This window comes from Streptopelia decaocto, assembly GCF_964273445.1.
Source record: "Streptopelia decaocto genome assembly, chromosome: 1".
Classification (NCBI taxonomy): Eukaryota; Metazoa; Chordata; class Aves; order Columbiformes; family Columbidae; genus Streptopelia; species Streptopelia decaocto.
In genome coordinates, this window is record NC_138663.1 from 156,996,009 (window position 1) to 157,021,236 (window position 25,228).

General features: G+C 40.7%; 1 protein-coding gene across 1 annotated transcript in view; it reads left to right on the plus strand.

Annotated features, from left to right (window-relative positions):
* SLC15A1 (solute carrier family 15 member 1) overlaps nt 1-24,962 on the plus strand; it is a 34,428-nt gene extending 9,466 nt beyond the window's left edge. The window contains exons 3-24 of the mRNA XM_082043167.1: nt 127-149; nt 3,192-3,276; nt 3,369-3,510; nt 6,041-6,160; nt 6,340-6,439; nt 6,686-6,776; nt 8,685-8,768; nt 9,918-10,000; nt 11,142-11,228; nt 12,249-12,338; nt 13,617-13,661; nt 13,762-13,794; nt 13,931-14,019; nt 15,253-15,334; nt 16,986-17,111; nt 18,171-18,320; nt 20,687-20,736; nt 21,360-21,467; nt 21,603-21,699; nt 22,136-22,282; nt 23,054-23,161; nt 24,439-24,962. Of these exons, the coding sequence (XP_081899293.1) occupies nt 127-149; nt 3,192-3,276; nt 3,369-3,510; nt 6,041-6,160; nt 6,340-6,439; nt 6,686-6,776; nt 8,685-8,768; nt 9,918-10,000; nt 11,142-11,228; nt 12,249-12,338; nt 13,617-13,661; nt 13,762-13,794; nt 13,931-14,019; nt 15,253-15,334; nt 16,986-17,111; nt 18,171-18,320; nt 20,687-20,736; nt 21,360-21,467; nt 21,603-21,699; nt 22,136-22,282; nt 23,054-23,161; nt 24,439-24,627 (2,129 nt within the window). The 3' untranslated portion in view covers nt 24,628-24,962. The remainder of the gene's footprint in view (nt 1-126; nt 150-3,191; nt 3,277-3,368; nt 3,511-6,040; nt 6,161-6,339; nt 6,440-6,685; nt 6,777-8,684; nt 8,769-9,917; nt 10,001-11,141; nt 11,229-12,248; nt 12,339-13,616; nt 13,662-13,761; nt 13,795-13,930; nt 14,020-15,252; nt 15,335-16,985; nt 17,112-18,170; nt 18,321-20,686; nt 20,737-21,359; nt 21,468-21,602; nt 21,700-22,135; nt 22,283-23,053; nt 23,162-24,438) is intronic.
* Nucleotides 24,963-25,228: the final 266 nt, after the last annotated feature.

Consider the following 25,228-nt stretch of genomic DNA (forward strand, 5'->3'; position numbering starts at 1 on the left):
TCCTGAACAATACTGTGTTTGTGTGTAATGATTTTTTTTGAGCTGTATTTTTCCAATGTCTTCCAGTGGAAGGAATGTTGCTTAGTAGTTTCCACTAACTTGTGTTTTGTTTTTTTCCCTCTGCAGCTGCAAAAAGTAAGGGCAAGTCAGTAAGTATTGTTTTCTCTTATAAAAATTTGCTATACTGATATACATTGTTCGGGTAACTTTAGCAGTGCACAAAAAAAAAAAATCATCCTATAAAAACACTTTTTAAAAGTATAAAATAATGACTTATTGGCCAACACACGCAAAGCAGCCTGGTACCTTATTAAATCCCACGTAGTGTTAGTGTGCTCACCACCCAGATAATATATCTGAAGAGCCTCTGCTGACTGAGCAGACATGGGTAGGGAGGAGAAGGGTCCCTGGAGCCCATCCTCCGAGTGGCTGAGTTGTCACCATCCACCAGCTCTTCCTTAGGAGTGTCCTACCTTTCAGTGTTCTTCCTCTTGAATCTTTAAACTGTTAATGACACCTGTCTCAGCAACCCTATCTCTGCCTTTGCTTTTCTTATCTCATGAGGTTTTACTCAGCAGACTTTCCCCAGAGGTTTCTCACAGCTCAGTGGCTTCCTCAGGGGTCAAAGTCACAGAAAGCTGTGCAGTGTCATGGCATCAGACCCATGCCTGGCATCCCTGGGGCCGGTTACAGGGAGCATTATGAAACATAACCTTCAGGTTACCTCTTCAGTGGTGGATCCAGTGCTTTCTGGCCTATAGGGATCACAACAGGAGATGTTTCAGTAGATGTGTATGCATGCACGTGTATAATGCACCAGAGATTTAAGAGGACCGTATAGTGCAAAACAACAGTATAGGCTGTATAGTTTCAAGGTGTAACTGTATATTCTCTTCTTGCTTGTATCATCTTGGAAAAATAGAAGGTCTGTTACCTTGAGAAAGACCCTGTAGCTTTCTCCTGCATGCCCCTGTTCATGCTGAGCCATGGCTGTGACATGCACCTCTCCATCAGCTCAGGGGCAGCTGTTAAAAACCCACTTGTGGTGGCTGTGCTGGCATGTGAATGCAGGACATCTCTGCCGGGCACTTAAGTGCTAGTGGCTTAAATCAAACCCAGCCTCTATGGAAGTTTGTTACCTCCCCAGATCAGGGCATGACACTGCTTAAGCAATAAGGTGTCAGGCAGTGTGTCAGCCTCATGCTGGGGAGGGGGGTTTGAGAACCCCAAGAAGGACGAAAAGGTTTTAGTGAGGTTTTGTGACCTTCTGGAAGGGATGGGTCCTGCCAGGATCCACTGTTCCTTTTCTCTCTGCAGGCAGGCCAGACATAGGGAAGGCCATCTCCTGCTGCCGACGGGGACATCCTCTCCTCTCCAGCAGGTTATACCAAATAACACTGGCAGAAAACAGCTGCACAGCGTGGCTTCCTGGTTTAGGGCCTGACCCAAGAACTGCTGAAATCAAAAGCTTTTGGGTATATCTATGGGTGCTGAGCCAAACCTTCACAGTGTGCTTCCCCATCCACCTCTTCAGGAGCACAAGTGTTTGTGTGTCTTATTGATAGACAGGGCTGGATGAAATTCTTTATGAATTCTAGTCTAACAAAAGCAGTTGTCCAAGGTGGAACTAGCCATGTAGAGCTCCTGCTGCCTTCAGCTGAGAGAAGCAGGCACCTTCAAGTGAATTTTACCTAATTTGGGGATACATGTGGATGGTCTTCCTTTGGAGACACCTCTTTCTGCCCATGGAGGATGTGATAAATCAAGTGACAAGCTTCTATTTACGCCTCTAGTTTCTGTTGCTCTAAAGCTAGATGATGCCTGCCTCTGCTGAAGTCTGGTTCTTTCAGTGAAGCCTGCTTATCAAACCATGGTGACATGCACACTATATGACTGGTTCAGCTGATAACAAAGTTCAGTGCTGTTCATGCTGCTTGCACATGTGCGTGCCCAAGTTGGACTAAGTTTGCAATACTCCCACCACTCTTATTTCAATTTCTCTTGTGGTATTCACAAAAAGATTGTAACACACAAGTCTCAAAGTATTGCATTGTTCATTAAGGCTTTCTCCAGAGTTTTTGCTGGAGATACGGGCTGTCTAATTTATTCATGTCAGGCAGAAGTTTCCCACATAAAGTTTCTTTCCTTTTGATCTGCAGAGTTACCTTTTTTCCTGTTTCACATATAATACAGATTGATTTGATTTGTCAACCTTTACAACCTAAAGACAGCCAATGCCATTTTTTCTTTTCCATGCTTAAGTTTCATAACTATTGTTCCCATAACTGATATTCTGAGGCTTATAAAAAAATTCTGCAACTTGCAGAATTCCATAAAAAGGTAAAAAGGGAGAATTATGTTCAACTTGAATTCCTAGTAATATAAGTAGAAATTACATAATGTATTCATCCACTAGGAAAACTAGGTGATCAGAAATTAATTTTTCAATTCTACCAATTATGCCTGATTTGTACCTGATTTGTGCTTTTTCTCTCTGTTGCAATGGCAAGAGCCATGTCACAAGCTGTGTGATGGTGACTGTGGAGATACCTGTCACAGCAGGTGAAGGCTCAGTAAATCTGTCAATTAGTGCCATGTCATTTTAGGTTAGGAGAAAAGTCTGTTCATTCAGCAAGTCAGAAGAAATGAAGGATTCTTTATCAAGCAGGGTTTTTCTAAGGATAGGGAGATTCCCCAAGAGATTTGTTTGAATAAAATGTTTAAATGTTTGTTTGTCTTAATTGGAGGTATTTAAAAGTAGATCCAGCTTCTAGCTTTGGTGTGCTGGACTTTTTGTTGGCTTTGGGTTTTGATTTTTTTTTCAAGAACGTTGGCTTTTTGCATTTTTGGATACCAGTCAAGATAGCTCCAAGGGCTGGAGGCTCAAGACTTCCAATGTGCATAAAATAATGACCAAAGGGCAAATATAACATTGCTAAAGTTCTGCAAAGGGCAGATGAGAAGTCTGTAGAGCTCTAGGGGCAAGAGGGTCAGGTGAGAATTGACTCTCAGTTCAAGTAAACCAGCATCATTCCACAGAAGCTCCTGCAGCCTTCTAACCCCTGAGTACCTACCTACCTGCTCCTGCTGAGCCTGTAGGGAGCTTGCTCAAGCTGCACGTTGCAGTGAGTGATGTTGGTCTGTGTTGCACAGCTCTGTCTGGGCTCACACTGTTTGTCTTTTCCCTCCAGCTGAGCTGTTTTGGCTACCCCTTGAGCATTTTCTTCATCGTTGTCAATGAGTTCTGTGAGCGGTTCTCCTACTATGGCATGCGAGGTATGTCCCATGCCCTGTATCTCCTCATGCTGACCATTACTTACCCAGCCCTGACTTTTGGGTTGTAACCTGTTGTTTTGTTCTTCCTACAGCGGTGCTCGTTTTGTATTTCAAATATTTCCTGCAGTGGAATGACAACTTGTCCACAGCCATCTACCATACATTTGTTGCTCTGTGCTACTTGACACCGATCCTTGGAGCGCTCATTGCGGACTCTTGGCTGGGAAAGTTTAAGTGAGTGCTTCCTCAGAAACCAACCCAAAATCATAAGACCTTGTCTGAGATCAGTGTTACTTAAACCTTCTCCTAATACAGCAGCTCAGAACAACAGCTTCAGAGATGGTGTTGGATGTTCCAGGATTGTTTATGGTTTTTCTCCAAAGCTCAAGGTTTTAAGCGTTTTTGCTCAGACCTGAAAGTGCACTACAAGTTAGCAAATGTTACGGTTCTGCTAATCAGTCAAGGGTAGTAGCTTGCTTTTGAAGCATGCTGTGTGTTTTTTCTCTCATCTGGACAAAATGTAAGCTAATGTAAGGAAAGTATTCATCAAGCTCTGAAAATAAAGATACTGAGGGTTATAATTGCATTGGATTGAATATTTATCTATTGCAGGTAGCCAATGAAAGAGTGAAATACTGTGTTATTTGGTATTAACTGAGACAATATATGCTAAAATATTCTGTGATTTCAGTATTGACTTGACAGCTCAGTGGGAGGTTTTACTGAGTTGCAAGTTGTTTGTGTTTGTTTGTTTTTGGTTTTTTTAATGATGAATTCTGGGGTTTTATCTGTGTGCTAGTTGCTCAGAAAAGTGCTGCTGGATGAAGTGCTTTGAAATGTAACCAAATTATTGCCAGCAGCCTGATCTCACTCTCCTTTGCTGAGGTTGTGACTCTAATAGTGTTTACTTTGCCAGGAAAAAAGCACCATAAAGATTTTACAGAGGGCTATAAGTCAGGAATGCTAGCTGACTTGTCAAAGGTCTCCTAGAGATTAGAGATGAAGCTGTTTGCGTGGTTGGTTGGCTGGAGGCTACACCATCATCTTCTTCCACTGTTTTGGCAACCTCTGGGAGACCAGGGCTGCAACCACTGTCAAAACTGGAATTTTAAGCTTGACAAGAAAAAAACTAAAGTGGTTTTGGAAAAAAAAAAAGAAAAAAAAAGAAAAAAAAAGGTGCTGGGTTTAATGTGCAGATGCCATAAAATTCAGCAAGGTGCTATGAGGAAGGCTTAAACAATAATTCATTAAAAAAAATCTATTATAAGAGGAGGTTGCTCAAGCACTGTTAAGCACTCTTACAGGGGAGTGCTTACACAGTCCACGTACATCATGCAATGTCTGCCAAGGAGCAGTCTGGGACCTGCTCATGTATTTTTAGATGTAAAGTTCTTGGGGAAAACAGTACAGAAATCACAATTATTTTCTTAATCTCTGCAGTGCCAATTATAAGTGTTGGCTTCACAACATGCTTATGAGCCTTGCAAATAAAGAGCAGGAGTTTCTCTTCTGGTCAGCTCAGGTTTAACTTCCATTGGAAACTTTCTCCCAAGCTGTTAAGCAACTAAGGTAACTGTATGGAAGTGCTATTTAAAATAACATATTTTTAAAATTATTATTATCTAATAAATAGCAGATTCACTGTTCCGCACCTTGCACAGCTTTTTACCCAGCTACAGGAAATAACATTTTTAAGTTAGAAACACCTTGTTCTAAGGTGAGAAGAACTTGGTCAGTGGTGTGAGCGATGCTACCTCTGTGCCTCATATCAGGGTGCTCCAAGCTTGCTGTGAGGACCTCTTGCCTTCCCTAAACAGATCCAGGTTGTCCTAAGTCCCTGAGCCTCACCCTTCACTGGGTTTGGGACTACTTCTGCTGCAAAATGGTGTCTTAAATAGTTTCACATCGCTGCAACCTATTTCTCCTCCTTTTCCACCAAACCAGAGGCCTGGATCTGTGCCTATCAAATGGAGCCTCAACAAAAGAAGCAGATGAGCATGGGTTAAACTATAGTCATGAACTTAAGTTCCAAAAAAGTTAGAATGTTCTTCCACGCAGGAAAGAGGAATTGGACCCTAAAGGCATGATATTTCTCACTCCACTCTGAATTTAAAGATATTGGTAAACTTACATCTGAGTTGTTTGCAACAGTGTTTCTGGGGGAGTTTGCATGTTTATTAATAAAATAGATTTTCTTTTCCTCCTCCTTGCAGCTAAAATAGAAAAGAACATATAGGATATTTTAGTAATATTAAAATCAGTGTAAACAGGATACTTCAGTATTGTAGGGTAGTCCATTTGAACTCTACCATGTATCAAATATGATAATGGCATTCTCAAGTTGGTTAGTAAAAAGGCAACCACTGAAGATATTTAAAATCTGCCATGACCTGGTGATATCTACAGAATCTATTTCTCATCTTGCCTTGCTTAATTAAAGGCAGCTAGCTAAAATAATAATGATTAAAAAACAAACAAGCAAACAAAAACCAAACAAACAAAAAACACACACACACAAAAACCCACGAACAAACAAAACCCCCAACAGAATAGAAATACTGTGACAGAGATATGGGACAGACTTTTTTTTTTTTTTTTACAGTAGCTTGTGATAAGTTCAGTCTTTAATTTGTCTTATCTGTTAATCGTACTTATTTACTAAGCATCTTTCATATGAGCAAAAGTTTGAATTATCTGTGTGTGTATGTATAGGTGTGTCATTGTGCTAACATATCTAAAAATGTATCTTCTCTGTTTATAACAGGACCATTGTCTACCTGTCCATTGTCTACACGATTGGGCAGGCAGTCATGTCTGTGAGCTCCATAAATGACCTGACGGATCACAACCATGATGGCTCTCCTGACAGTATATCAGTGCACATGTGAGTTGCCTTCTAGATGGGTTTTTTCTAGGTTGATGAGGAGTGGACAACTTATGCCTTAAATTTATGCTACTTGAATTTCAACTGTCTTGTAATCAGTTTCTTACATATGCTTTAAGTAAGAAAGTAAAGTGATTTTTCTTCTCCCCCCGCTTTTTTGCTTTTCTGCTTTGACCCAGTGCTCTGTCCATGATTGGTTTGATCCTCATTGCACTTGGTACCGGTGGGATCAAACCCTGTGTGTCAGCATTTGGTGGAGATCAGTTTGAAGATGATCAGGTAACAATGTCTTACAGATTTTAAATCATACATATATTCTTACTAATGTTTGACTACTGTAATACTCTAATAGTATACATATTTAGATGTGTGCATTACTGCAGTGTTTCCTGAGCAGGTGAAGAAGGATCTATAAGAGAACTTTTTGTCTTGAATGGTGCAAACAGAGCTGCTGATAGTTCAATCTGGGCTGATGATGTGGTTCTGGCTAAGCCTTTCTAAACGTCCTTTTTGTTTTTACTGTAGGAAAAACAGAGAAGTAGATTCTTTTCCATCTTTTATTTGTCCATTAATGCTGGAAGTCTCCTGTCTACCATAATCACTCCAATTCTCAGAGGTAAGGTCACGCATATCTTTATAAAATATTTACGCTTTAGTGTAAAGGATGAGCGTTGGATTGCCATTCAGTTAGGTTTGCATTAACATTTTGGCTCCCTCTGTTCTTTGACATCCCGTGGCAAATTGTTTTCAAGGGTTTTTTTGTATGTCATCCAGGTTTTTGCAGGTCAAAACCAAGCAAATTTGAGGTCTGAATTGCCTTCAGATCTCGTATGTCTGACCCTAAAGAAACACATTGAAGCCATCAACTTTTGTGCCTAACTCAGGTTTTAATTCCATGGAGACACAAATATGGCACCTCTTCCAATGCCTTTAAAACCATCACACAAGAAAGAGTGGTACTCTTTGGTGGGAAGGAGAGGGGGAAATAGCCCTCTAGTCTGAAAGTGGTGACTATTCTGGTGTGTCCATGCAAAGTACAGAAGCATCTGTGCACATGCAAAGACATTTATCCATGTGACAAAAGAGATTTTGTTTTTAGTTGTTAAAGGAGAAAGTTATTTTCTGCTTACAATGAATAGTGTGATCCTAAACAGAAAGCCAGCAATTCACTGATCCATATGTGTATGGATTTTCATGGCAAGCTTACACAGACAGTGCTGCATGGATGTGCTTGGCGGGAGTTGGAGGAAGGCTGTTTTCCTCAAAAGAAATAAAACAGCATGTGAGTTCAGGGATAACCTTAAAACATTGAGCTGAAATTCTGGCTTTTGGACTTCTTGACTGTGTAGAAGCATTTTAGATGTTTGCTTAATGCAAATTCTGTCCTTTTCCAAAAATGGAAGGAGATATGTCTAAGGCACAACACGCATTTCACTTCCATGCTGATACAGGGTGAAAACTACATTGGAAAAATGGACAAATTCAGCTGATGAAGGTGATACCACTACATCCTGTAAAGATTTAATTAAAAGGCTAATACAACTAAATCAAACCATTAATTAGCCGCAAGCTAATACATATATAAATATTTTTTTCCAAATCAAACTTTCTAATTCTCCTGTTACAAGAGGTATGGTGAAAAAAGGTAATAATTTTGTTTAGTCTTTTACTTTTCTCTGTTAGTAGCTATGTTCACACTTTGAGCATCATTTCAGGTTATGTGCATGAAGTTTATAAAGTGAAATCACTGACTACTATTGGGAGTTTTTAGCTTCCTAGCTTCTTTAACAAGCTGCACTTATGTTACTTACATCTTGGTTTATAAACTTGTCACACAACTTTTGTAATCTAATTCATTTTACACCAAGAACATCCATTTGAGCATTCTAGCAGGATTCTTCTTTCCTCAGTGTAAAACTGAACGTAAACCTCATATAAAGAGAGTCTGAGAGAGCTGGGACTGTTCAGCCTGGAGCAGAGAAGGCTCAGGGAGATCTCATCAATGTATATAAATTCCTGAATGGAGCATGCAAAAAAGATGGAGCCAGGCTCTGCTCAGTGCCCAGGGACCAGAGGCAATGGGCACAAGCTGAAGCACAGGAGGTTCCCTCTGAACATCAGGGAACACTTTCTCTGTAGGTGTGACCAACCATTGGCACAGGTTACCCAAGGAGGTTGTATCTCCATCCTTGGAGATACTCAAAATCTGTCTGGACATGGTCCTGGGCCTACTGGCTCTGGGGGCCCCTGCTTGAGCAGTGGGGTTGGTCCAGATGACCTCCAGAGGTGCCTTCCACCTCAACCATCCTGTGATTTTTATTTATTTATTTTTTAATTTTTGAAAAATACACAATTCCTCCTTTCAATAATGCAAAGTAAGCTGAATAAAGATCATCTGCTTTGTCAATAACTTTCAACAGATTTTTTTTCCTCTAGTCAACAATGAATGCAAACAACAGAAATGTTATGTAAAATACTGGCAGCACTGACTGGGACTTTTATCTAATGTTATTTTGTACTTCAGCTCAAGAGTGTGGCATTCACAGCAAACAGCGATGTTACCCACTAGCTTTTGGGGTTCCTGCTGCCCTCATGGCTGTCTCCTTGAGTAAGTGGAACTGTTTCTGTCTTGTTGCTTCAGTTACAGATGCCGTTAGATGATAATGATCTCAAATAATGAGGAAGAGGTAGAAATCTCCAGGTATCAACCTCTATCAATACCAGACTGTTTCTGCAATTTTTTACTTGAACTTTTTTCTTGGGAAGGGGTGTGGGTGGGATTAACCTGAAGCACTTCTTTTTACAGAAGAGTCTGATTTACCAGTAGAGACTGGGGGTGGGGAGACACACAAATATACCATTGAATTCTGTATATCATCTAACTTACTGTCTTTATTTCTTGGACTACTGGGGTTTATAATTAAGATATTTTGAATGTAGTGTGAGAACTCCAAGAAAATGAGGGCTTTGGAAACTATCTATAGTTCAGGATAGCAAACTGTATAAGGTAATTGCCCCTGAAGAAGTGCCATACTGGTCTGTCAGGATTTCTCACACACCTACATTTTTACTAGCTGTGCTATGGGTCACTCCCTGAGCCTTTCTGTTGCACCACAATGACCAAGAAACTGTGGGGTGTCAGTATGTACCACATGCCCCCTGTGGTTCTGGTTTCTCATAGTCCTGATCAGAAGCCCACCCAGGGTGGGCCTCCAGCTATGGTGACCCATCTTACCCATACACCCAACCCAGAGGAGATGGTGGCTATGAGGTTTGCCTGTGTCTTGCCCTGCATGTGGGAGGGTGAGGCTGGGGAATGTGCCCGGGTGTGGAAGCTGAGGACACCTTGGCGAGTCCCGCAGTTCAGGCAGAGCCTCACGTGTCCCCATGTGACGTGAGCTGCAGCATCCTGGAATCCTGCAAAGAAGTCCATGAAGCAGTCTTAATCTGGTGCAGCAAGACCAGAGCTGAGGTCCTCAGCGGTCCTTGTTTGGACCATCCCTCAATTAAGTTAATATCCTACTGAGGACTTAGCCTACGAGTTTCCAGATCTAGTCCTTTGCTTTAAGTATAGCAATCTACTGATACTAATTTGATTTCTCTTACTGTATAACAATGTGCCAAGAGGCACATTCATTGTTCCCTTTGAGGGTTATTTCTACTCTGACAAAACTCCTTGACTGTTATGGTTTCCATACCAAATTACTTGCCACGATTTCCTATTAATCCTGAGTTGCTTTCCATTTGTGTATTGTAGTTGTGTTCATAATTGGGAGCAAGATGTACAAGAAAGTTAGACCTCAAGGCAATATAATGATTAAAGTTTTCAAGTGCATTGGAGTAAGTATTATTTTTATTACCAAAAACTCTTATAGCAATTTTTAAATCTGTTTAGTGTACTTGCCTAAATCAGAAATCTGTCATAATATGAGAACTTTAGAAAGTTTAAAATTTTTTTTTCTTACAGAAGGCTTCTTACTGACACCTCCAGATTTACAGGCTGCCTTTGTATTTATCTGTATCTTGGTTTATATCTGAATTTATACACAAAGGAAACAAAGCAAGGTGTCAATGATGCACAAAAGCTGATCTTAACTCCTGGGAGTCATTCCTTCCTCATTTGCATACCTTTATGCAGCCCTGCAGGAAGAGACAAACATGCATTGACCTGAGCCAGGAGCAGAGCTACTAGTATCTCTTGTCAGCAAAAAATGCATTGCTTATTATTGTTATTTACAATGAAGAGTTATGTGGATCCCCACTGTATTAGGGAGGTCAGAGGGATTACATGTCAGTGCAAGCCTGCAAGGAAAGGAGGTAAATCTGTGTGAATAGCACTGAATGCCCCAACATGGCAGTGTCTTCTCAACTTTAAGATCAGGGGATTTTTTTCATTTATGGGCTTTTTCATTCTCTGTCAGCTTGTTATAGCCCAGACCTTTGCTTGTCTTGTGAGCACTGTCAAAACCAAATCCCTATAGGTGACTTTGGCCATCACTTAAAGTGCTTTGCATAAGGCCCAGCTCAGCCTTGCTTGTTATTCTATGCAGAAAGTCTTGGTAGTTCTTCAGGACTACATTGGTGTATATTCAGTGTCAGGGTATGAGGAATATCTACAAGATGCATTTTCTCATAGTGAAATATACTCTTACAGCCATTCAGCTCTGAAAACCTGTGCCTATGACATTCTTCTCTTTATTGTTGTACATAAGTTAGTCTGAAGCAGGCAGGTCTTCAAGTTCCTAACAGCAAGCCACACTGAGACAGACTACTCTGAGCTGTTTGGTTCACCTAATCCCAGGTGGACACTCAGTTGGATATGCAGTGTGAGTCCTTACATGCAATATTCCTTTAGATGCCTCAAGCAGTTAAGTTACCTTTAGCAACCTCTAAAGCAGGAGTGTCATCTTTAATGCCAAAACAGCTTATAGCATTACAAATATTTGTTAATGCCATTAAACATAATTCTCTTCCTTCTCAGTTTGCCATCAAAAACCGGTTTCGGCATCGCAGCAAGGATTTCCCCAAGAGAGAGCACTGGCTAGACTGGGCAAGTGAGAAGTATGACGTAAGTATGACTCCTGTGCTGTGACATCCCCAACCATCAGCTTCTGTCTGCTCTGATCCATTGCCTCAAGTGCTGGGCAAATAGTTTTGGGCCTCTCAGTCACTTAGAAGCTAATGATCTGGCCCAATCTCAGTGCTCCCCTAGGATTGCAGGTTACCACCCCAACTCCTGTGGGAGAAAGCAGAGCTGTGTCTGGGCTGATGCTCTGTGTGATCATAGGTTGCCTGGGGAAATTCGAGGGAGATAAAGACTATTTCCCTTGTTGAACAAATACAAGCACTTAGTAGTTTCAGAATTAGTGTAAAATAGCCAGCATTATCCCTTTCAGCTTCCTGTTTCTCCCAGCAAACCAGCTTCAGAATCAACTTCAAACAGAAATATGCAGGTTTAATGACTGCAGAAGGTAAAAATGGACATGGTGTTGACTGGCATGGTTAATGCCCAGGGCCTTAACACTTGTCTGAGGATCAAACTACAGAATTATGCTTAAGAATTTCAGCTTATGTGAATAAACACTGCATCCTCCTGGACTCAGTACAAGCTCCTTACCATGACTCTGAAAGCCTTGTGTCCCCAGCCATGTCCCCTACTTCATATCCGCCCTGCTGTGTCATCAATGGCAACACAAACCTTAGCCTCTCACCTTTATTTTCCTTCTGCCTATATGTATTTTTTGTGTGTGAAATGCATTCCTCAGTCACCTGTTGTTCAAATGCCTTCTTCCTAGAAAAATAAAGCAGCACTAAGGTGCTGAATCTCATGCTGCCAGCAGTATACATGCCAAGAGGTGCAGGTTTCCCTGATACCAATGTCACCTTCAATCAGCAGCCCTTCCCACAGGACAGACCTTGTGCTTTTTAACAGAAATCAGTGAAGTGTCTACAACACACAAAGTTCAGGACATGGGTAAACAATATATGATGTGTCTTTACCTGTTGCTGTGCTACAAATAGCACCCTGCAGCTGTCTTTTTATTTTTTTTTTGACTAATTTCTCTTGTGTGATTCTCATTTGCTGCAGAAACGACTGATTGTTCAAACTAAAATGGTGTTGAAGGTGCTTTTCCTTTACATCCCTCTCCCCATGTTCTGGGCACTTTTTGACCAGCAGGTAAAGTAGAAATTGTTTGGCTTGGCAATTACAGCTGTACCACGTCACTCCCTGTACTCTGAGGTCACCAGACATAAAAGGCACCTATGGAAAGGTGTAAAATAATTCTAAGCAAACTCTTTAATCTGATTCTAATGTGAAGGGATAGTTTTTCCAAGTCATGGTAGTATGGGATGTTCTGCAAACAGGGGGAAGTCAGTTTATCTGGACATGCTCAGGACCAGTTCAGTGACTGAGGCCTCTCCAAATCTTGTATCTGCCAGGACTTGGAGGATGAAACAGCAATTCAAAGCTTTCTTAGTTCTAACTCTTCTGCCACTCTCAGTTGTGAGATGCAGTGTAGAGTCCTAGTGTAAATGCTCTGGAGAATCAGGGCTGAAATGAGCTTGGATGCCAGTTTGCTTAATCACTCAAACTTGTTATAAATATTTCACACCTTCAAGCATTTGTATAAGCCTATAATCCCTCTTGACTTGGACTCAGTGCTCAGGACTCACGAAAGCAGGCTTTCAGAGTTAAGTATTGAAGTACAAGTTTAGGAGAGTGTCTGAGAGAACCAGGGACCGAAAGCTTTATCCAAGGCAAAGTGGAGGAAGTTTGGTCCAGGTTGCCTGGATGGGTGCTGCTTTAGTCTTGTACCAGTGAGCTGCAAGCAGCAGCGTGACCACAGGCAACCCCGCTGTGAAATTCAGAGCGAAATACTTATTCCATGAACAATAACTATCACATCTCCCAGGGGTACATCACGGGTGGTTAAAGGTGAGCCACAGATGCAGCGATGCACATTCCTGTCTCACCCTGGGCTCAGGCTTAACATCAGCCCCACTGGACCCAGCTCTAGGCAGGTTTTCTGGGCAGAGGGCTCAAAGCAAGTCCAGCCCTGGCTTTGGCAGCTCACTGCTGGGCTGTGTGAAGGACAGATGGACATGCCAGTGGCGTGGGGTGCTCAGGCAGGTGCCACAAAGGCACTTGGGTGGCTTCTATGGAAAGCACACGGCAATGCTCTGTGCAGGATGTTCCTGTCACATCTAATCTCTACATCTAAATTATTTTCTGCTCTATTTCACGCAAATAGTAAATAAAGGAAAATGGGCTGCAAGGATCACTTTGTTCAAATCTTTACATTGCAGAGTAAGAATATTCCTGTAGCAAGCTAGCTTTATTTATTTTTATTTTAATTGCACTGCATGTCTTTCTCAACACTTATGAAAACACTTGAAGATGAACTTTGGAAGACTGATTTACTGTGGTATTTAACTTTTTTTTCCTTTTGTTAAGGGGTCAAGATGGACACTGCAAGCCACAACTATGGATGGGAATTTTGTAGGTTACTTTTTATTGATTCTTTTCTTAATGAACATTTACTTTTCAGATCAGTTTTATTTGTCATAATACTAAAACCTATTTATTTTTTCTTTAACAGGGAGCTATTCAGATTCAGCCAGACCAAATGCAGGTACAGTAATCTCCTGTCTGCCCATTTTAAGTACTTTCCAAAGATTATATAAATCTGTCTCAAGTGCCATTAATTTCAAAAAAGGACTTTGAAAAAGACTTAATTTTTTTTCTCTTCTTATGTTCATCTTTAACAGACTGTGAATCCAATCCTGATTATTATAATGGTCCCAGTTGTAGATGCTGTGATTTACCCTTTAATCAAGAAATGCAAGATCAATTTCACGTAAGTTGATGTACTTGCCTGACTTCAACAGAGGTTCATTTTAGTGGTTTCTTTAGTCTGCTCTTCCAGACATAATATAACAAAAGCAGGTATTTAGCTAAGGAGAAAATAGTAGTGTGCTTAAAATGGCGTTAACATCTTAAATTAAAATTTTAAAAAGATACTCTAAGTGGTATGTACAGACACCACAGACTAGAGGGAAAGGATCTAACAGTAAAGTAACAACATTTTCCAGTTAAGGGCAAAATCTTCTGATTGCAGGAGAGATGCTGTTTATTGTTTTATACTTCCCCTATGTCTACCCCCTCTCCCTCCCAAAGTATAAATAGAAATACAACATACATCCATAGCATGTGTCATGTTTTGGTCTTAAAACTACCTGAGATATGTTCCCTCCTCAGTCTCAGCAAGGAGTGTGGCTAACTAGATAATTCTAGGTGTAGCTTCGGAGGACATTGAATGTTATTTTCAATGTGGGTAATGAAGTGGCTAGCACTTCCAAGTTGGAGAGCCTGAAAAGAATACAGTTCTTAAACTTTTATAGGGCCAAGATGTAATGCTGCTTTTCTGTCTAGTTATGAAAAACTGGAAGCATGTGCTGTGTTGGAAACACTATCATCCATTTGTGGACACTCTACAGCTGACAAATGATGCCATAAATAAAATAACTACCTTAGCTTTACCCTTACAGATACTTGTATGTCAGTTGGGATGTCTACTAATTCAACATAGTTCCCTGACCTCTTTTTTTGTGCAATATCATTTTCATTTAAGCATAGCAATATAGACACAAGTTGTTACCCTTTTTAAAAAGGCATAACTTGTTTTTTCATTGTTTTAAATTTAACAACCACACTGAATTGTGGTTGTGGTTTTGTTTGTTTGTTTGGGTTTGTTTCTGTTTGGTGGTTTGTTGTTTTTTTTTTTTTCTTCCTGCACATCAAACTTGTCCGGAAACCTAATAATGATGTTTGTTCAGTGTTTGAGCCCAGCAGATGCAGAGTAACAGGTTATGATGCTGCGGGAAAGATATATTTCCCAATAGCATAAATATGAATGGAGGCAGCTAGTTTAGCAGAACACTTTCTGTAACAACATCAGCCCCTCAGATGTTGATAATGTGCTAGTTGTAGCCATTTGAGTTTCCCACTGTGGAATGAAAACAACTAACAGTTGAAGTTTTGAATTCATAGCTGTCTTCCAACTCACGTGTGTGTTTTGTTGCTGTACTAGGCCCCTGCGGAAGATAACTGTTGGTATGCTCCTTGCGTCTTTGGCTTTTGTTGCTGCTGCCCTTGTGCAGGTGCAAATAGATGTAAGTTCAGCCACATGCAAATATTTATTAATACTATTAATACTTAGTTATTAACATAGAACTAAGCCTGTTTAAGGTGAAAATGAGCCAAGACTCCTAAATTTGGAACAAAGCATATGAGCACAGAAGTGGAGGGAAAATATTATGCTGATTGCACTATTGCAATATACATTAATAAAATTAACTTGCAATGAACACCACCCTGTAAAATCATCTCATCTGCCATTAACATAAATCACACAGTAAAGCCAACCTTGGGTCTTTAGCTTTTAATCTCAGTTAAAAACAAAGATTTGTTTGGCCTACCAGGGAGCTGCTTTCTATCCCTGATCCCTTCTGATATTTAGACTGGAAGTGAAGTGTGACAGGCCACAGTCTGGGAACCAACATCACAGCATGAACAAAGATGACACCTGTTTAAGGCAGGATTCATCATACCTCACTTTCCTTGCCCCAAAGGGAGGTGTCATGCCTGAGCGAGATATAGGTTTCCCTTGTCACTGGGGAGTCAGCAACACCTCTGGGAGGTGATCCATTGCATCCCAAGAGCTGAATAGCTATCCAGAGGTGCCGGCCTGGTTTCATGCGCTATCGAAGTGAGATGTTCAACTCTAATTTTAGTTAAGAATGAGGACTTCTCTCCTTAATCATAGAATAGTTTGGGTTGGAAGGGACCTTCAAAGGTCATCTAGTCCAACCCCCTGCAATGAGCAGGGACATCTGCAACTAGATCAGGTTGCTCAGAGCCCCATCCAGCCTGGTCTGGAATGTCTCCAGGGATGAGGCATCTACCACCTCTCTGGGCAACTTGTCCTAGTGTTTCACCACCCTCAGTGTAAAAAATTTCTTCCTTCCTGGTTTAAATCTACCTCTTTTAGTTTAAACCCATTACCTCTTGTCCTATCACAACAGGCCCTGCTAAAAAGTCTGTCCCCATCTTTCTTATAGGTCCCTTTTGAGTACTGAAAGGCCATAATAATGTCTCCCTGGAGCCTTGTCTTCTCCAGGCTGAACAACCCCAACTCTCTCAGCCTGTCCTCACAGCAGAGCTGTTCCAGCCCTCTGATCATTTCTATGGCCTCCTCTGGCCCCTCTTCAACAGGTCCATGTCTTTCCTGTGCTGAGGGCTCCAGAGCTGGACACAGGACTCCAGGTGGAGTCTCACCAGAGCGGAGCAGAGGGGCAGAATCACCTTCCTTGACCTGCTGGCTGTACTCTTTAATGGCTGGGTCTGGCAGCGAAATGAGCCTTATATTAGTAAAACTTCTTCCTCTTGAAGTTGAAAGTAAAGAATCTGGCCTTCAGCTGGTACAAACACATCCAGGCTGTGTCCCTGAATGCCCTGTTCAGAAGGCCAGAGCTGTGCACAGACACTTACTGCCATTGAGCAGGAGAATCATAAAAACTGGTTACTTCCCAGACTGTTGCACAAGAATCTCCTGCAGAAAGGTTAAGATGGATCTGTGTTTGTGGGATGTACATAAAGAGACCAGTAACAAAATCCCATTATGAACATTTCATCCCTCTGGCGTTTATAATCATCAGGCAAATGCTAATCTTCCTCATGAGATAAGATCGCAGTAATTACAGTACTTTTTTCCTTTGTGACTTAAGATAGGGCACTGATAATACTTTTTTTTCTGTCCTACAGAAAACTCTTCCAGTTTTCCCTGCAGCTGGGCAATCCCAAATCAAAGTAATAAATCTAGGAAATGATCGTGCAACAGTTCAGTTTGAACCTCAGCTGAAGACTGTGAATTTAACGTCTATGGATTATGTAAGTAAGGGGAGATGGAGAATAGCAAGTTAAAAAAAGGTTCTATTGGAGTAAGTCAAAGTGGTTCTTAACTAATGTTTCAAAATTGATTATTTTCTAGGTTTTCTTTTTTAATCTATTAATCTTAAAGACTGTTTTGTTTTGTGGCATGAATTGTTACTGAAAACATAGTGAAGAAACAGTAACTATTTCAATAGTCTAAGTAATACTAGTTTGTTTTGGCAAGAATTGTTTTTAAGAAACTTAATAGTGATTTGAACCAACTGAAAACTTCACTCTTGCTAAAAAGGTGTGATTTATTTTATTTTATTTTTTTTAACAGTGAGAACACTCCTTCCTTCAAAAAAAGTCCATTCAACTCTAGTAAATCACTGTACTTACTGATATAACCATGGTGCATATGTGAATATGAGGGATATAAAATGCTCCACATTCTGCTATAGACATTTTATAATCTAGATGTTTTGGATTATAAAATCCTTTTTATAATCCCATAAAATGAGTTATTTTAGTACTACATTAACATGTTTATTGATGTTCTATGTATTTTTATGCTGATGAAATATATTTAGAACATTTAAATCATGTCCTGGTAATACTCCCTCCTGTTATGCTGAAACCATAAGATTCAGCTTGCATTTGCATCTCTTAGGAGGCCTTGCTATTTGGGAAATGCTACATTTTAAGTTATGCTAGTTCTGCCTCTGTAGCTAAACAAAATTGTACTTGGTGTTGGTGGTAAGCCTGATTTATCTGGAGCAGGAGATACACAGGAAAATAACAGCTATTCCATAATGCTTGCAGGAAGCTCATGTTACTTTGAAGCTTGTGTAACAAAAGAAATCAATAAAAAAGAATGATCAAATGAAATTAGTGCTTGATATAGAAAACATAACAAAAATGAAAGTTTGGAGATACTCGCAATGCCTAGCACTTCAGAAGTAACATGTGTAACTTTCTGATCCCCACCCCAGGGTCCATAACACTCCATCAAAGCTGTAGACAAATAACAAATACATTGTTGCATGGAAATTTTTAGTAATTCATTTGTCTTTGTAGACGGACTACATGACATTTGAGACTTCTCAGCTCCAATCATTAAATGTAATTTCTGGAAATAATAGCACAACGAAACCTATCAACTTGCCAGGGGGACAGCGTCACACCATTGAAATTAAAAATACTGAGTCGGGCATCATTGCTGAATGGGTAAGCCTGCTTGACGCCCAAGACATACATTAATGTCTTGGCAACTATGCACATGGAGTGTGTGAAGCTGAGAGGACATGCTCCAGGCTGTGTTTTTCCTGTTGTCTTGTTTTCTGTCTCTCCAACTCTTTGTAGTACCAGTGGGACTGGTGAACTGTAGAGAGCAAGGCAGGAAGCCCACGGAGGGTGGAAGCATGGGCAGGTAGCCTGGGCGGAATACAGAGAAATTGTCCAAGCAGCTGGGGATCAAGTTAGGAAAGCTAAAGTCCAAACATAATTAAATCTGGCTGGAGATATCAAGGACAACAAGATAAAGCTTCTATGGACATGTTGGTGATAGAAGGAAGAGCACGGAAAATGTAGGCCCTCTCTGGAAAGAAACATGAGACCTGGTTACCTGGGATATGGAGAAGGTACTGAATGACTTTTTTTGCCTCAGTCTTCACTAGCAAGTGCTCCAGCCACACCAACCAAATTGCAGAAGGCAAAGGCAGGGATTGAGAGAATGAAGAACTTCCCACTGTAGAGGATCAAGTTGGAGGCCATCTAAGGAACATGAAGGTGCACAAGTCCATGGGACCTGATGAGATGCACCTTTAGGTCCTGAGGGAAGTAGCAGATGAAGTTGATAAGCCACTATCCATCATACTTGAGAAGTCGTTGCAGGCTGGTGAAGTTACCACTGACTAGGAAAGGGGAAATGTAACCCTCATTTTTAAAAAGGGGGAAAAGGAAGACCCAGGAAACTACAGGCCAGTAAGCTTCACTTCTGTGCCCAGCAAGGTCATGGAACAGATCCTCTTGGACACTATGCCAAGGTACATGGAAAATAAGGAGATGACTGGTGGCAACAAACATAGCTTCATTAAGGGCAAATTGTGCCTGACAAATTTGGTGGCCTTCTACCATAGAGTTAATGTGCTGGTGGATAAGAGAAGAGCAACTGACATCATCTACCTGGACTTGTGCAAAGTATTTGACACTGTCCTGCATGACATCCTTGTCTCTACATTGGAGATGTGGATTTGAGAGGTGGACCACTCAGCGGATAAGGAATTGACTGGATGGTTACACCAAAGAGGTGCAAGTGAAGACCAGTGACAGTGGCAACAAGTGGTGTTCCTCAGGGGTTGGTATTGGGATCAGTGCTGTTTAATATCTTTCTTGGTAACATGGACAATAGGACTGAGGGCACCTCAGCATATTTGCCGATGAGCCCAAGCTGTGTGATGTGGTTGATACACTGGAGGGAAGGGATGTCATCCATAAGGACCTTGACAGGCTTGAGAGGTGGGACCATGTAAACCTCATGAAGCTCAACAAGGCCAAGTGCAAGGTCCTGCACATGGGTTGGGGAAATCTCCAGTATCAATACAGACTGGGGGATGAAGGGATTAAGAACAGCCTTGTGAAGGACTTGGGAATATTGGTGGATGAAAAACTGGATATGAGCCAGCAAGTTGTGCTTGCAGCCCAGAAGGCCAAGCATATCCTGGGCTGCATAACAAGAAGTGTGGCCAGCAGGTCGAGGGAAGTGATTCTCCCCCTCTGCTCTGCTCTCATGAGACCCTGCTTGGAGTACTGTGTTCAGCTCTGGGCTTCCTAGCATAAGGACATGGACTTGTTAAAGCAAGTCTAGAGAAGGGCCATGAAGACAATCAGAGGGCAGGAGCAACTCTCCTACGAGGACAGGCTGAGAGAGTTGGGGTTCTTCATACTGGAGAAGACTGTGGGGAGACATTATAGAAGCCTTCCAGTACCTAAAGGCGACCTACAGGAAGGCTGGAAAGGGACTTTTTAGAAGGGTGTGTAGTGATAGGACAAGGGGTAATGGCTTTAAACTGAAAGAGGGTAGGTTTTAGATCAGATAAAAGGAAGAAATTCTTCCCCATGAGGGTGGTAAGGTACTGGAACAGGCTGCCCAGAGAGGCTGTGGGTGCCCCATCCCTGGAAGTGTTCAAGGTCAAGTTGGATGGGGCTTTGAGCAACCTGGTCTAGTTGGAGATGTCCCTGCCCACGGCAGAGGGGGTTGGAACTAGATGATCTTTAATGGTCCTTTCCCATTCAATCCATCCTATGATGTGGTGTGGTTTGTTGTTTTGTTTGGTTGGTTTGTTTGTTTGATTAAAAAAAGGTAAAAAAAAATACCAACTTGGTATTTAACTTGACAATTACCCTTTCACCAAAATTTAAATGTGTGGTTATACAGTATTTTCTAGTAGATATGTATCCTAGTAGGATCCTAAAAGGGAAGGTCTGGAGTCTTGTTCTGAAGCATCTGTTAATTCTCACTGTGATGTAATAGTGCACATTGAAGTTGTTCACTGATACCAATGAAGTATCTTGATAATGGTCTCTTCCACCAGCTGGATGACAATGTCGCATCAAAACCAGAAGAAGGAAATAATCTTATCAGGTAGAGTTTGTTTTGCTCCTAAATTTTGGCAGTAGTGTGACTGTCTCTTCAGTCTGTCTCTTGGGTGGACTCCTCTTGCTTAACATGGTTTGCTGTGCTGTAGGACCTCTCCACTTGCTGGACACTTCCCTTGATGTTTAGGGGATATAGGAACTTGCGGGGTATAACTTATCTAAACTATCTTGCATATCTGCTTTGGGTATAATTCAGCTAAAATTGGAAGTATATGTTTTGCTGCATTGTCTAGACTTTTTTGTTCATTGACAACCAGCCCGGATTGCATGTCTATACCCCATTTTTAATCTTGGGTAAGAAGTGTTGTACTGCTTCTCTGCTGTTCCTCTACATCTTCCATTTGCAGATGCATTTATTGGTGGTTGTAGTAGAGGCTTGCTTTTGACATTCTCCTAAGCAGGCCGTGGGCTGATGTGGGTCTAGTTTGCTTTTTGCATTAGATACACTTCAAGAGATTTGGAGTTCTTTCAAAAATGTTAACTGGCAAAAATGAAAGGGGAAGACCTGATGCTTGTTGTGCTGCCAGTATAGCATTACAAGTAAAACCTGTATTCTTTGACTTATGCATATTTTTTTTTTAAGTATTTAATCACTCTTACATTTTAAAGGTTCATAAACAACTTGCCTTATACTATCAATGTCACTATGGGTGACACTTCTTTTGGAACACTGATGACTCTGTCTGCCAGTAATTACAGCCTCTTAGCAGGAGGAAGGTAAGGTACCCTAATCTGACCACTTAAAGATGTACTTGTCCTTGGGAAAAGGACATAGAACTCTCTTATTTTATATAATACCCACAAATGTCTATATCTATGGTCTGAACTGTGCTTTTTTTTTTTTTCTTTCAGAAAAGATAACATAATGGCTGTTATAAATTCAAACACTTGTTCAGTTACTTCAAACAAATTCGGATTTGGCAGTGCCTATACAATTGTAATTAATGGGGTGAGTTGCCAGTGCTGTTGGATGGGCAGTGTAGAATTACTTTTCATGTCAGTATTTTCTTTAATTAAAAAAGCACTTGGCAAATTCTCTCTCTTGCCCTTAATTGCACATATGGTATGCAATGCAGGTATGTTAAACAGAACACAAAGCTATTGTTAACTATAATGATGGGTATGATAATAACATAATGCAAGAATTCATGTTCATCATTAATGGCCTTAAATCTTCAGCCATTTTTGACACTACGGATTTGCATGAAGTCTGCTGTAAAGTAACTACTACTTCATAACTAGGTATGCAGTGCTTCATGTATAATATTTTTCTTTATCAAGAACTTTGTGTATAGATGATTATAGAGTTGATATAGAACTGTTTAGAGTGCCTTTAGTGTGCAGACTCTTTATCACTGCTCCTAATGTGCTATTTTAATTTCTAGTGTACTGGAAACACACTTGATGTAATATATTCTGAAGATATCCCACCCAATACAGTCCATATGGCTTGGCAGATCCCTCAGTATTTTCTTCTTACATGTGCAGAAGTAGTCTTCTCTGTCACTGGACTGGAGTTTTCATACTCACAGGTAGGTTTTGCCCTTCATAACTCTCATTGTCTTAAGAATCCTGGTACAAAGAAAGATCTTCTGTGGTCTATTGTTTTGAAGTTGTGGTTCTGTATTCCTGCTTTGTTTGAACAATTATGTCCTCCAGAGCTCCCTAGCAGGACTATAGGCTGATGCAGGTTGGCCTTGTTTCACCAGCATTCAGTCTTTTCCATGAAGCTAAGACGAATTAGATAATTTGAAAATTTGACTGCCAGTCCTCAAATCTCCTCATGTGTGACTTTCCATTGAAAATAGCTGGAACTGTCCTGCTGCTATAAAACCAAATGGGAGAGCCCTCAAATATAAAATGAACAAGGACTGCCACCTTATCTCCACACCAATTTCCTCCATACAGCTTTTAGCAGCAGTTTCATTATGCACTCGTAATTCCGTTGTCTCCAATGTATTAGCTGTGTGTCTACAAACTGCAGTGATGGAAATGTTGTTAAGATGTGGCTTGCTAGACTATGATGAACTCAATTTAGCCATGTGTGCCTGAGATGTAAAATGTGCCTGTTAGTTACACAGTGTGTACAAAGTCAAAGGTGTTATAGTTCCCATTAATCTCTTCTTCAGAGCTTTTACCATGCCTATTTAGTTCTCTAGCAATTTTAAATTAAAATATATATACATATCCTTCTCCCCCCAAAGAATCAGCATTTGTTATAATGTAAAGAATACAGTAAACATCAGAAAATAAGTGATAGCAGTGTCTGACTAAAACATCAGTGTCTTACTTCTATTCTGTAGGCCCCATCTAACATGAAGGCAGTGCTGCAGGCAGGATGGCTGCTGACTGTGGCTGTTGGTAACATAATCGTCCTTATTGTGGCTGGAGCATCCAAACTCAGTGAGCCGGTAAGCACACAAGCAATCAGCATGCTATTATATTGCAGCTCTAATCCAGGGGGAGTCACATCTGATAATCCTCAACCATCACTTTTGAACATCAGCATTATGCCAGATTTGCACTCATAATTGGTATTCATGAGGTTGCTGTTAGATAAAAGAGTGTACCAGGCAGTTGTAGAACTAGTGCTTGACTGAATAATCTCATTAGAGTATATAAGTAATGGAGTTATGAATCTTTATAACCTATTTGGATTAAAACTAATCTTGAAGGCTGTGACAAGAGGGTGGTAACTTGTCTCCTTGAGCCTCCTCTAAAGTTTCTGTTGGACTTCTTTCCCCAGTACTTCCCCAACATATGTGTGTATGTATGTGTAAACACATGAAACTTTGAAGTGCTTTAAAAAATACTTTCTCAACAAAGGTTTCTACCACTTTTATCTGCTGTTTGTCACTCTTAACTTTTGCTCTGCCAGGTTCCTTCTCTTGCAAGCAGCAGTTTCTAGCATCTCTACAATAAATTGCTTCTCATGGTCTGGAAAGGCTGTAAGCTCCTGGGCCAGAATTCTAGACTAATAGGATTAAAACCTACCAAAATTCTGTTCACTGCTAATGATGCTGCACCTGCATACCTCAGCACTGCCACAGCCCTCCTTCTGGCTCCATGGGTTTCAAACCTCATTCTTTGAAATATGAAAGTTCTGGTTCTCCCTAATGAATCAAAAGGGATACCTGAGAGAGAGAAGAGCCTGTCTTTGAAAGAGGTCTAGCAGTCCTGGTTTCAGCTAAATTAACCAAAAAAAAAGGGCATGAAATGGAGCTGTTGAGGCTTTTCAGGCAGGGGTAGCACTTGAAATTAGAGTTCCTGGTCTTCCTCTCCGCTCAGATTTGTGGTCAGTAGAAACATTTTATTGCTGATAAGTGGAAGCCAAGATCACTGCCAGCCTGGTTTAAAATGGGATTACCTGACCAAAAGGAGGGGCTGAGTTTTCTTTTCAGTCTTTTAGTCCACTCCCATGCATCCAGGAAAAAGGTATTGTAGAACTTCTCAGCATTCACAGAACTCTTGTTTCTTCAGAACTGCAGAAATTACCTCAATTCTGAGTTGCTTTAATATTTATTATGTACATCTAATACTTAGTCCTTTATGTCATATGATACTTGTTATGTATGCTCACTTTCACCTTCTGAATTACCTACATTTCTTGCAAAGGGTAAAATTGTGTAATTCTTCTGAGGAACAAATACTGATGGATACATTATACTTTTTTTTTCTTTTTTGGCAGTGGGCAGAGTATGTGCTGTTTGCTGCCTTGCTGTTGGCAGTCAGCATCATTTTTGCTGTCATGGCTTATTTTTATACCTATACTGATCCAAATGAGGTTGAAGCCCAGCTTGATGAGGAAGAAAAGAAACAAGGCAAAAAGGATCCAGATGTCTATGAAAAGGAGGGTGAAAGTGTCTCTCGGATGTGAAAGGTGTATTCAAGGAGTGTTTGTAAATTATGGTATCCCATTAACTATCCCTACAGTAAGAGCAATCAGGGTATCGGTAATACCACAGAATAAATCTCTCATGGGAGAGGTCAAGAGAAACTGTTTTACCTTAAAAATGCAGCCTCTCTTGGGAAGAAAGAGGGAAAGATAAGTCTCTCTCCTGCTGAATGTGATATCCTGAAGAAACTCCAGCACAATTTGCACTCTTAATGTACCTCAAACTTAAATACCATAGCGTTTAAAATACTGAAATTGCACTTGGCACTATTAGACCCTGTGAAAAGATGTATTTTTATACTGCATTTCAATTTTATATTGTGAAAGAAACACATATTGCTAAGAAATAGTAATTGAAGCCAAGCTGTCTGCATGACCCCTCTAGCCTCACTGTTACTTGAAAGCAGCAGGTCACATGTGCCTTAAATTCTTTTGTACTTCCTTATGGATAATGGGAGCAAAGCTCTGGCATTGCTCAGACTAAAATGCTGTCCGTGCTCCACGTTCACTGTAATATAATGCTTTATGTGCCTGTTAACTACCATTTAACTACTGTTATGTTCTTAATTAAATATGCTAATGA